Source organism: Trichosurus vulpecula, chromosome 6 (assembly GCF_011100635.1).
Source record: "Trichosurus vulpecula isolate mTriVul1 chromosome 6, mTriVul1.pri, whole genome shotgun sequence".
NCBI lineage: Eukaryota > Metazoa > Chordata > Mammalia > Diprotodontia > Phalangeridae > Trichosurus > Trichosurus vulpecula.
In genome coordinates, this window is record NC_050578.1 from 262,770,392 (window position 1) to 262,783,036 (window position 12,645).

At 34.7% G+C, this 12,645-nt stretch overlaps 1 protein-coding gene across 1 annotated transcript; it reads right to left on the reverse strand.

The window, feature by feature from the left end:
• Nucleotides 1-9,464: 9,464 nt before the first annotated feature.
• LOC118855550 (olfactory receptor 5I1) lies at nucleotides 9,465-10,409 on the reverse strand. Its single transcript, XM_036765673.1, has one exon. The coding sequence runs from the start codon at nucleotides 10,401-10,403 to the stop codon at nucleotides 9,465-9,467; it is 939 nt and encodes a 312-aa protein (XP_036621568.1). The 5' UTR covers nucleotides 10,404-10,409.
• Between the last annotated feature and the right edge of the window lie 2,236 nt (nucleotides 10,410-12,645).

Consider the following 12,645-nt stretch of genomic DNA (forward strand, 5'->3'; position numbering starts at 1 on the left):
TCTTTGTCACCAAAGAAACATTCCAAAGTCTGAGACTGAATCTGTGTCTGTTTTCACTGCCTGGCCATGTTCCCAGTCAACTTATTTGACCCTTGAGTTTTTCATTGGGTTATGACTGTGTGTAGAGTAAAGAGGACTTTATTCCAAGCTTTAGGGAATATGCTGTTGTTTTAAGAGCTCTTTCTATACAGCCAGCTCTGCCACACCGTCACTCCTCCTTCCCCAAGAACCACCAACCTCGACTGCACTCAGATCTTAAGTAGGCTCTGCACTCCTGCTCAGATCTGCCACTTAATTCCTCCCACCAGGTGGGTCTAGGCCAGAAGCAACTGCAGCTGTAGTTGTGTAGCTGTACCACCCCTGCTGCCTCAGGGGTGGTTGGTGAACCAGGAACACCTTCCACCCTGTCCCCTGCAGCTTTCCCCACTAACCTTTTGTGTTGTCTTTGGTGTTTGTGGGTTGAGAAGTCCGGTAACTGCCTCAGCTCATTGATTCAGGGCGCTAGGGCCTCTTCCACCAGCTCCTGGTCTGGTTGCTCCTCCCGCCACTCATGCTGGGCTCCACTCAGCTCCCCTACTCTCCCAGCTCTGTGTGTGATAGGCCTCACCCAGCCACCATACAGGTTGTCCTGGGCTGGAGCTCTGCTTCCCTCTGATATTTTGTCGGTTCTGCAGTTCTAGAATTTGTTCAGAGACATTTTTTATAAGTTTTTAGAGGGACCTGGCATGGAGCTCATGCAAGTCCCTGCTTTCCAGCTGCCATCTTGACTCCGTCCCCCTCCTATCTACACTCTGGGTTTTACTATGTCCTTATTGCAGATAAGAAAACTTAGGCTGAGAGTGATTAATTTCCCTCTTGATTCATAGCTCATTGTAAAAAGCAAATTTAAAATCCAGATATCTCCTGAGTTTAAATCCAGCATGTTCTCCCACACTACTGTATTTATTTCTGATAGCCACAAAAGTTTGTAGGCTCTGAAAATGGAAAGGAGTTCAGAGATCATCTACTGCAACACCTTCATGTTAAAAGCTTAGGAGACATAGACACAGAGTTTATATAACTTGTGCAAGGATATTATGGGATAAAGTTAGGATGTAGATTTAGTTATTATAATTCCCAAGCTAGTGCTGTTTTCATTTATTTTTTAAATTACTTTCCATTGCTATGTACTCCTTTTTGAGACACTAAAAATAAATACAAGATTCATCCTACAGAAAACAGAACTAAATGTACTATCAGAGAAGGAGGAGTTTATACCTTATCTTTACTACTTGCTGCCTTCATATATTTAGCCAGGTGTTTCAACAATCCAGCTAGCAGCTGCTGTGAAGGTATAAAGCCAACAACAACCAGCTCACATAATGTTGCAAGCCTAAGTCATTTTCATCTGCTTTATTAAGGAAATCAACATTGAAGTGTTAATCTTACTTTAATTCAGTATATTAATATCGTTTACTTAGTTCAGGGGAAAAAACCAGCACCCTGAATTACAGACCAAATACAATTTGTAGTTATCAACATTTGGGTGTTCAGCCAGGGAGCTCATTATAATAGCTGGCCCAGAGTCACAGGCCGCTCCTGCTGTGGCTCAGAGCTCTGAGAGAGAATGCTAACCTCTGCACTTATATATCCTGTTCAGGGACCTGAGGGTCCCCACCTCACCAGGTTGAGCATGGAAATGTTCTCCACCCCCAAAATCACATAGTATGCAAATCAATGAATCCCAATTGTCTCAGTGCTGAGAAATGCAAAAACATCCTACTTCGTCTGCCCCATTCAAAGGCCCCAATCATTAAAGGTCAACAGCGAAAAGTCCCACCTTAATTAATATTACACTAGGTCACTTAACCTCTATGAGCTTTAGTTTTCTCATCTGAAAATGAGAAGGTAGGACTAAATGGTCTTTCACATTCCACTACAAAAATATTATCTCTCTCTTATTTGGTCTAATTCTTTGTATCAATCCAAATTTACCTCCAACGCCTCCAATATATGAAACATATGTGTGAACCTATCTAATTGTGCCTAAATTGTGCTATTGTCATTGCAAAGAAGCATGTTGAATTTTAGTTATTATTGATTACTCAATTTGTACTTTTCTGCATGCTATCACTTTAGCCTACATGGCCCTTTTCACTCTCTTCTGGCCAGATTATATTTGATTTTTCACACACTTAATTTTTTAAATTAAAATACATGTATTTTGTTTTGACAACATCTTTCTCATCAGATCAATCTTTTATCTCTGCCACTATAAAGAGAGCCACACCTTTAACAGAGAAAGAGCAAAAAAGGTACACAGAGACAGAGACAGAGAAAATTCAACAACAGAAAGAGCAAGTTAATAAAACCAACCAATATACCAATTGAAGATGCTAGGACAGTGTTCCACAGTCATAGTTCTCAACTTCTGCAATGAGTTTTCTGCTTTCCTGTAATCATGGCTGCATTGGTGATTTTTGTGCAGAAACATTTTAATTTAATGAAATCATCCATTTTAGATCCCATGATACTTTCCATCTATTATTTGGTCAGAAATTATTCCCTTACCCATAGATCTGAAAGATAAACTACTTTATGATCCTTTAATTTGCTTATGGTATCATCCTTTATGCCTAAATTATGTTTCCATTGTGACCTTCTCTTGGTATACTCTGTGAGATCTTGGTCTGCAAGTAGTTTCTGCCAAACCATTTTCCAATTTCCCCTGCATTTTTTATCAAACAGTAAAGTTTTGTCTTAAAAGTTTGGATTTTGGGGTTTATCAAACATAAGATTATTATGGTCATATACTCCTGTGTACTGTGTACTCCATCTGTAAGACTGATCCAAGACTTTATTTCTTAGCCAGTGCCAGATTATTTTGATAATTAATGCTTTGTAATACAGTATGAGATTTGATATGACTAAGCCACTTTTCTTCACATGTTTTTTTTAATTGTTCTTACATATTCTTGACCTTTCATTTTTTCCAGATGAATTTTGCAATTATTTCTTCTAGTTCTAGAGGTAGTTAGATAATTATGGCACTGGATAAGTAAAATAATTTAGATTAAATTGTAATTTGAATCACATAGGCTCTGCTTATCTGTGAAAAATTAATATTTGTCCAATTGTTTAAATTTGACTTTATTTTTTGTGAAAAGAGTTTTATAATTGTGTTCATATAGTTTGTGGGTTTGTCTTGTCATGTAGACTCCCAAATATTTTATACTGTCTAAAATTACTTTAAATGGACTATCTCTTTCTATCTCTTGATGCTAGACTTTGTTGGTGTTATGTAAAAATAATGAAAATTTGTATGGATTTATTTTTTCTTCTCTAATTCTGCTAAAGTTGTTATTTCAACTACTTTTTAAATGGATTCTCTGTTATTCTCCACATATCTCATGGTATCATCTACAAACAGAGCAAGTTTTGTTTTCTTATTGCCTATTCTAATCCTTAAATTTCATTTTCTTCTCTTATTGGTATAGCTAGCATTTCCAGTACAATATAGAAGAATGATGATTTTTTAAGAAAGATATTACTTATGATTTTGAGGATAGCTCCATTTATTTTTATTCTGTGAAGTATTTTTAATTTTAATGAGTGTTGTATTTTGACAAAAAAGCTTTTTTTACATTTCTTGAGATAATCGTATGGTTTCTATCAGTTTTGTAATTAATATGGTTAATTATGCTAATTGGTTTTTTTTCTGATATTGAACCAGCCGTGCCTTCCTGGTATATAATATTTGTGATAGATTGCTTTAATCTTCCCAGTGGTAATTTATTTGTCTTTGTATCAGTATTCTTTAGGTAAATTTTTCTATAATTTCATAGTTTATTTCTCTGTTTTGGCTCTTCCTGGTTTTGGTATCCATAGTCTCCTTTGGCCAGTTGACTGATGCCCTTACCATCTGTGGTTTAAGATTTACAGATACATCTTTTACCAATTTAGTCCTCATGAAGGCCTTCTGTTGGCTTGCACTTGACTGGATGCCACCCCAACTGAAGCAAGACAGACCTTTCCAGCCTGCCTTCTAAATTTTCTTGGGCTGGAAAATTGTTTCAACATGTCATTTTGTTGGTTCTGCTGCTTCCTAACTCATCTCGAGTCATTATTTTTTAATATTATTTAATATTGTTTTCATCAGAATTTGGGACGGTGCAGGTGAGAGCTGCCTTTGTTCTGCCATTAAGCTTTGCCTCACAAAATGAAAGTATTATTTTAAGATTTGTAAAATGCTTTATAAAGATTTCTCATTCAATCATCACAATAATATTGTCACATAGGTATGTAGAGATTGTTTCCATTTTATGCATGAAAAACTAAGGCCCTATTTAGTGTATTAGTCATAATTACATAGCTAGTAACCATCTGAAACAGGATTTTCATGTTTACTTGTGTGGGTAAATGTCCCCCCACATCTCTTATTCCAGGGGGAAGAACTGTAAGCATTAGGTGAAAGTTGCAGAGAGAGACCTTTCAATTCTGCCTTCTCTGATACAACCCAAGTCATCTTGGACAAGTCATTTAAACTCACTTGGATTAAAATTGTTCACCAGTAGAATTGAAAGTTTGCACTTAGTACTTTGTTATGTTTCTTCCAGTTGAAGCTTATTGAAAAAAAAAACAAACCTCTGATTATAAATGAACATATTATTTATATACTGTGCTAAGCATTAGTGATACACAAGAGAAGAAACAAGACAGATCTTGTTGTCAAGAAGGTAACATTCTAATGGGGGAGACAATACAAATGGAAGACTTCAAATGCCAATAATTAGGAAAGTTACCATTTTTAGGGTACAATAGAAAATCTGATGCTAATGTTTCTTATTTAATGGCATTTCCACTGATAAAATAATTTCAGCATTTGATATGAACCATTTGACATTGCCAAAGTTTAAGTGGCAAGAAAAATTTTACTATGTGTTCAATATATGTAGATATAGCACCTTCAGAAGCATATATCAGATTATATCCTCACAGTGGCTGTTCCCCAGGATGATAATGGGTGATTTTTTCCCATTCATTGTAGAATATCTTGGATGCATTGGCAAATTAAGAGTAGGATTTAATCTTGCTTGCTGATGATGGCTGGGGAAAGGCACCAGTGTGACAATCAATGACTTATCAAATTTAAGAAAAGACTGATTCATTTGCCAAATTTTAGAGCCAAGATGATTAGCTTATGGTACATTATTGCCATCATACTTCTGACTAGTCTCAAATGGTACTTAGTATGGTAGAGTGAGGGCCTCAGGTAATAAGAAACTAATAAATATATTCTAATATGTATGCAAATGTAAGAGTAGGATTTAATCTTGCTTGCTGATCATGGTTGCGGAAAAGCACTGGTGTGACAATGACTTATCAAATTTAAGAAAAGACTGATTTATTTGCCAAATTTTAAAGTCAACATGATTAGCTTATGGTACATTATTGCCATCATACTTCTGACTAGTCTCAAGTGGTACCTAGTATGTTGGAGTGAAGGCCTCATGTAACAAGAAACTACTAATTGCACTCTAATAAATATTATTTGCAAAAATGTATAAATCAATCAAAATAATATTTCAAAGCACTTCAATGTGCAGCTCTCTCTACTTATTACTAGGGATGTAGATACAAGCATTCTCTTTCAAAAAAGGATCTTAAAATATGGGAGTGATTATAAATTTCAAGGTAAAAGAGACTTTAGAACACCTCAAGCACTGCTCTACTCATCTAAATGAGATCCATCTGAATTGCCTACTGATTTTGTTTTTGACTGTCAGTTAAGAAGACCTGGGTTCAAATTCTACCTCATCCAGTTACTAGCTATGTGACCCTGGGGAAATCACCCAACCTCTGTATGCTTTAGTTACTTTATCTGTAAAATAAGAATAATAATAGCACCTAGCTTCAGGGTTCTTCTGAAAATAAAGTGAGGCAATATAGGTAAAGAATGTTTTAAACATGGATCTGCTATGTAAATGCTAGTTATAATTAAATCATGAGGAAAGTGAAGACTAGCAATGTTAGGTAATTAGCCAATGATCCCACAGCTAATATCTGATTTGGAATCAAGGTCCCAGCATTCCAAACTCAATACAATTTCAATTGTACTGTATTATTGTCTAGTATGCAGAAAATATGTGCTTGCCTGGAATACATACAAATAAGTAAATATAAAAATAAAATGCAAAGGGCCAATATTCAAATTGTAAGATGGTAATTGGAGGAGGGTGTCTATTCCAGGAATGAAGGTAAGACTGTTTAAAGGCAAAGAGATTATAGATGGAGTAGTGTATGCAAGAAATTTAAAGAAAGACAGGTTAGGAGTTTTGGAATAAGAGATGTGGGAAACAATACTCAACTATTTGGAGACAAATTCTGAAAGACTTTAAGTGACAGACAAATTTGTATTTTATTTTAGTGGCAGTTGGGAATTTGAAACTTATTGAAGTAGAGAATGATATAGTTATACTAATGGTTTAGGAACAATCATTTGACAGCTTCAGGTAGTATGGAATGGGGATGGATGAGATATGAGGCAAAGAAAACAATCAGAAGGCTACTAAAATACTCCTTGAAAGAAATGACATTGGTTTTGGTGGTGATCATGTAATAGGAGAGAGTGGGATGAATGTGTTAGAGATCATGATGGTAGAATAAGGAAGACTTGGAAACTGCTTAGATATGTAGCATAAGGAGTTAAGCATAAATGAGAGGTTGATAATCAGTGTGACTGATATAACATCGATGCACTGGACAGAAGTAAAGAAGTTGGGGCAATTTATGAGGAAAGAATGAGTTCAATTTCAGACATGTTGATTTTGAAAATTCCCATAGGGATCAAGTTTAAAGTGTTAAACAAGTCATTGGCAATGTTGTACTGAATGTCAGGAGATAAAAAGAGAGTTGGAGTAGATGCATAGATGTAGGAATGATCTAAGTAAAGACAATTACTGAAATTATGAATGGATCATCTAGAGACATTAATTATATTTGTGTTTTTTTAATTCTGAAAAAAATGAATAATAATAATAAAAGTAACGACCATTTCAACAGTAATAGTAGTAGTGGAGAGCCCAACAGATGTCACGAACAAATTGCTATCAGGTTGAATTTTAACACATCTACAATATTTTTGGTCAATTGAACCCCTCTAATGCCTTATTAATTTCATAAACAAAATGAGGATTGAAACAGAAACACTTATATTTAAGAATTAAACCTGTACTATGTGTACTGAGTGGTACTATTCTTTGAAAACAGAGAGATGAAAATGACACAAAACCTGGCATCAAGAAGGCTCTATTCTTCTTCCAGGGTTTGGGAAACAAAATTCAGTTTGGTTTTATTATATTTATGAGGTATTTGGTAAATACAATGCACCATATAGTCTGCCAGGAATTTCAAAGAAAGGAATCCCAAAATAGTTCTATCATTGAGAAGCCTACATTCTACTGAGAACGAAAGAAAACAAAAATTTCCATTAGTGCAGCACAAAATGAGGACGGGAAGGGGAAAACTGATGATCAGATTCAGAACTCAGAGTTTGGGGGCAGGTGGAAGATAAAAAGAAAACTAATACCAAGAGATCAGGAATGGCTTCTTAGTGAACATGAAACTTTAGGTGATCTTGGAGGGAAGTAAAGCTGAGATGAGAAGAAAACATATTACAAGCAGAAGGGATTTGCCCATATAAATGATAAAAACATAGGAAAACATGTTAAGATTGTGTTAATGGTGTAGTTTTAAAGTAATATAATGCCTATGTTTTACTAGGTTGTATAGCCATGGAGAGTTCATAAATGTTTTGTGGGAAGGGGAGTATCGTAGTGATACCATTGCTATACTAAGAATATTTTAGTAGCTCTTAAAAAACCTCTTTGTGAAAGGGATGGGATTCAATTGGGGAAAACATTAAAATGTTGCTTTAATAACCAGTCAAACAACAAACATTTATTATGATTCTGTAAGATATTATGAATTTGAAGAATTCAGGGAAATGTGGAAAGACCTAGATGAACCAAAACAATGTATACAGAGCCAGGAAAAACTACATACAAAGACTATAATAATGTCAATCAAAAGAACAAGAAAACAAAAGGAATTATAATGCAATTATAATTAACAAATTTAGACCGAAGAAGAGAGATTATACTTCTCTAACATCTTTGTAGAAGTGGGTGACTGTGAGTGAGGGATATTAAATACGTTGCTAAACTTATGTATTTTGGCTTTCCTTCTTTCTTATCCCTCTCCCTCCCTCCTTTCCTCTCTCTTTCCTTCCTCCATTCCTTTCTTCTTTTTTTCCTTCCCCCCTTTCCCTCTTTCCTTTCTTTCCTTCATTCCTGCAATACTTCCTCTAATCTTTCCTTCCTTCATTTCATTTTCCTTCCACTTTCCCCTCCTTTCTTCTATAAACTTGTCATAAGTGTACAGGTATTTAAGTTTCAAAAAGAATTTTCCTAAAAAGAAAGGAAGGAAGGAAGGAAGACAAAGAAACTTGTTCTTAGTATCTTATAAATTATTATTATCTTTCTATCTTATAAAATTATTATTTTATTATCTTATGATGTAATGCTATCTTATAAAATGGGACTTTTGCTAGGCCTTAACTGACAGAAGTGACCCCACATTTGAATACTGCGTGACACATGGATCTATCAGGAAGGTCCTATGTATCTAACAACTGGCTTGGTCAGCTGTATTTACATTTCTAGCAATGCAAGGTTAGCAAACTAAACTCTTAGTAGTCTTCATCTAATTGAGGTATGTAAGGCTAGCAGACTTTTTTAATCAGAGTCCTGGTAGTTGATAAAAGTGTTCAGAGTATACAACATGCACTGATTGACTGCAACTAAGGTACCTTTCCCACTCTGTTCCTGTAACTCTGTCCAGTAAAAACCATCCGAGACAAAAGAAGAAGTCCAGAAGATCTTGTCACTTCCTTGAGGCACAAGTCTGATGTACACTCAAGGTACCATCCTCATCATGTTGTCATGCCTATGAAGAGCAAGGGCCTGGCACACACCCATTTGTACTCTTGTGCTTAATAAATTTCTTGACCAATAATTTTTGAGGGCTTATGTTTATTTTAATATCTCAGTATCTCACTCATGATTCTCTCATATATCCCTATTTTAAAGATGTGGTTATCGAGCTAAAAAAATTAAGTTATTTTCCTGATATAGTCTGAATCTTGTCTTACTAATACTAGTAAATTTATGTTAGGAAACTCTCATTCAATTGAGATGGCAATTTCTGGAATTTTATGTCTATTAGTGTAGAGTGAAGAAAATCCCTCAACCACTGCATTCTCTGCAACTTCACCAATAGTTGTCTAGATGATTTGTAGTTTACACAATTCATATCTGGTTACATAGCCACTATATTAGGCCATTTTCTAAGTCCTCCTTACCATTCATATCTAGAAAAGTAAGTAAAAAAATCACCTTGGACAATTCCATATGGTTACTTGTGCTTTATGATGACAATACCTTTGTACTTAGAACTTTTTTGGCTGCGTCTTTCACATCCTTGTTCCTCAGGCTGTAGATCAATGGATTCAATACAGGAATCACAATAGTATAGAAGACTGAGATCACCTTGTCAGTATTGGGTGAATACAGATAACTGGGCCGGGAGTAAATAAAGAGTAGTGTCCCCTGGTAGATGGCCACAGAGGTCAGGTGGGAGGCACATGTGGAGAAAGTTTTCTTCCTCCCACTGGAGGAGTGAATCTTCAGGACAGAGAGAAGAATAAAAAAGTAAGAGATAGTGATGATGATGAAGCAGATGATCTCTACAGAGCTTCCATAAGTGGAGAGTAAGAGTTCATTGATGGAGGTGTCAGTGCAGGAAAGCTTAAGTAGTGGGGGCAGGTCACAGAAAAAGTGATTGATGATGTTTTTGTCACAATATGTCAGTATGAAGGCAAAGGACGTGTGCACCAAGGAGCTTAAGTTGCCACCAATATAGGACAAAACAATCAACCATACACAAATCCCTCGAGACATTACAATAGTATATAACAGTGGGTTACAGATAGCTACATAGCGATCATAGGCCATAGCAGCCAAGATGAAGGACTCTGTGTCAGCAAAAGTACAAAAAAAGTAAAACTGGAGTGCACAACCATAATAGGAGATTGATTTATTTTCTGAAAGGAAATTGACTAACATTTTGGGGACAATGACCGAGGAATAACACAGATCTACAAAGGATAGGTTGCTAAGGAAGAAATACATTGGTGTCTGGAGATGCGGATCCACCCTGATTAGCATCATCAAGCCAATGTTCCCCATTAGAATCATGCTGTACATGAGTAAAAACACCAGAAATAGGACAACTTGTAGTTCTGGCCTTGTGGGAAATCCCAGTAGAATAAATTCAGTTACTAATGTGTAATTTCCTTCAAGCATTTCCAGCAGCAGGGTTTTTTTTTTTTCCTTTTAAGAGAAAATAGAGGAAACATTTTCTAGATTATTTAATGAGAGGGAAATATGTCTCATTACTTTCTACTATTATTCAGGAGTAATCAAGGGAAATATATTGGTGTTTAGAGTTGGAAGCAGTTAATGATCATCTATTTTAATGCCCTCACTTTACAGAGGAGAAATCTAAGGCCCAATGAGATAAGGTGAATTGGTCATAAGTAGGAAGTAGTAAAGGTAGGATTTGAACTCACACATTCTGATTTCAAATAAAATGTAATCTCTACATGAATACATTAACAAAAAATCAAAATAAAACAAACATGTTCTTCCAGAGTCAACTCAGGAAAACCCTTATTAAGTGACCATGATGTAAAAGATAGAGAGCATGATAATAGAAACATCAAGACAGAATTTATCATCCAAAAACTTCATACATTAATTAAGCCAGTTAGTTACTGAAAATACTATTTAAATTAAATTTAGAAATTTTGTGTCCAAATAATGGCTATGCTTCTGGATTATGAGACAATTCTCTTATGTTCCATTTGCCTCATTTTCACAATGTGTAAAATAAAAGAGAATAAATTAAATGATGAGTATCATATTTATATAGTGCCTTAACTAAATAAGTTCATTTTATATTTATAATAATCTTGTGTGATAAGTGATATTGATCTTAATTTTATAGTTAAAAAGTTGAAGGTCAGAGGAATTTGATGATTTGATCAGAATCACGTGGCTCAGCAATTTCTGATGTGGGATTTGATCACTGGTCTATGTAACACAAAATCGAGCACTATAGGTATAGAGTACACTGAGTTTCTAAACAACCTTCAAATTTTTCTTAAATTCTAGTCACCATGGTAACTGCTTAACAAATAATTTTAAATCTATTCATTCTTTTGGCTATTTAATACTATTTGCCATTGGTGAAAAAAAATTTCTTTATCTCCATACTCATAGAATAAGGCCTTTATATAATCTCTGATAATTCTCTACATTTTTAGACACCAGGTCTCTATTAAAGATATAAAATATTCTACCTGTCTGATCACTAGTGAGTTCCTTATCTTCTATTAACTTCATACACACACATAAATATGTGCACATGTATCTATGTGTATGTACGTATATAAACCTAAACACATGGTATATGTGTGTATATGTTTTGTTAAATGGGGGACAGATTGATTAGATAACACCTGATTCTCTTAAAATTCTGTAAAATTATATCATCAATTTTTCCATGACTTTTCCCAAATAAGTGCCCATTGTATACTTCCTGGAGAATTACAGTGAACCTGGCCACCTAAAAATAGGCAGGCAGATCACTTTCAAGAACTCTACTCAAGTGAGATCCAAAAATTAATAGGCTGAATAATGATTAAAAAATCCAATGAGAAATGACACTGAGCAATATCTTCCATGTGGACATAACCCAAAAAGTCATCAACTAATGCAAAGCAATAAGAAAAAAGAATCTACAGGAAATGCAACATACTCTTAGGCAAATATCAAAATGTAAATTCTTAAAAGCAATTCTAAAATTTGAGTGCTTTTTGAATTTAAGTGAGAATAGAGAATATATATATACATTATTTAATAACCAGAAAATTGATGTACATAATTTCTGCTATTATTGTAAAATAATCATTAAAATAACCTTGTGAATTTAGAGTTGTAAGGAAGTCTAACCTCTTAATTGACAACCCTGAAGCCCAGTGAGAAAATAATAGGGCCAGGAAATAAGTAGCGATCCAGGTCTTCTGACACCAAGTATATTGCTATTTCTTCCCATTTTTAAAAAAAATTTCCTTATTATTTATAATTCCATACAACAAACATCTATTATATGTTCATTCAGATTTTCTTGACAGTAAGTTAAAAACTTTGTCAACTTTGCCAGCCTGCTGACTCCTAGTTATGGCAAGTTTCCATTAACATCTACCCGTATGAAGCCTTTTTATATGGAGATAAAACAGATGCACTTATCACAATTTTCAAGGAAATTATAAGTTCTTATATATTTAATCTCAACTGGAAAGACTTTAAATAAAAGCCAAGAGATTGACTCTATGGTTGACATCTGGTGAGCATCCCAAACAACGCTAAAAAAAAAACCTGTCATTTTTAGGTTGACAACAAAGTGATTAAATTTTTGATCACAACAAATGCCAAAGACCATACACTAACAGATAGAAAGTAGCAATGTGTAATGGTAAAGGAA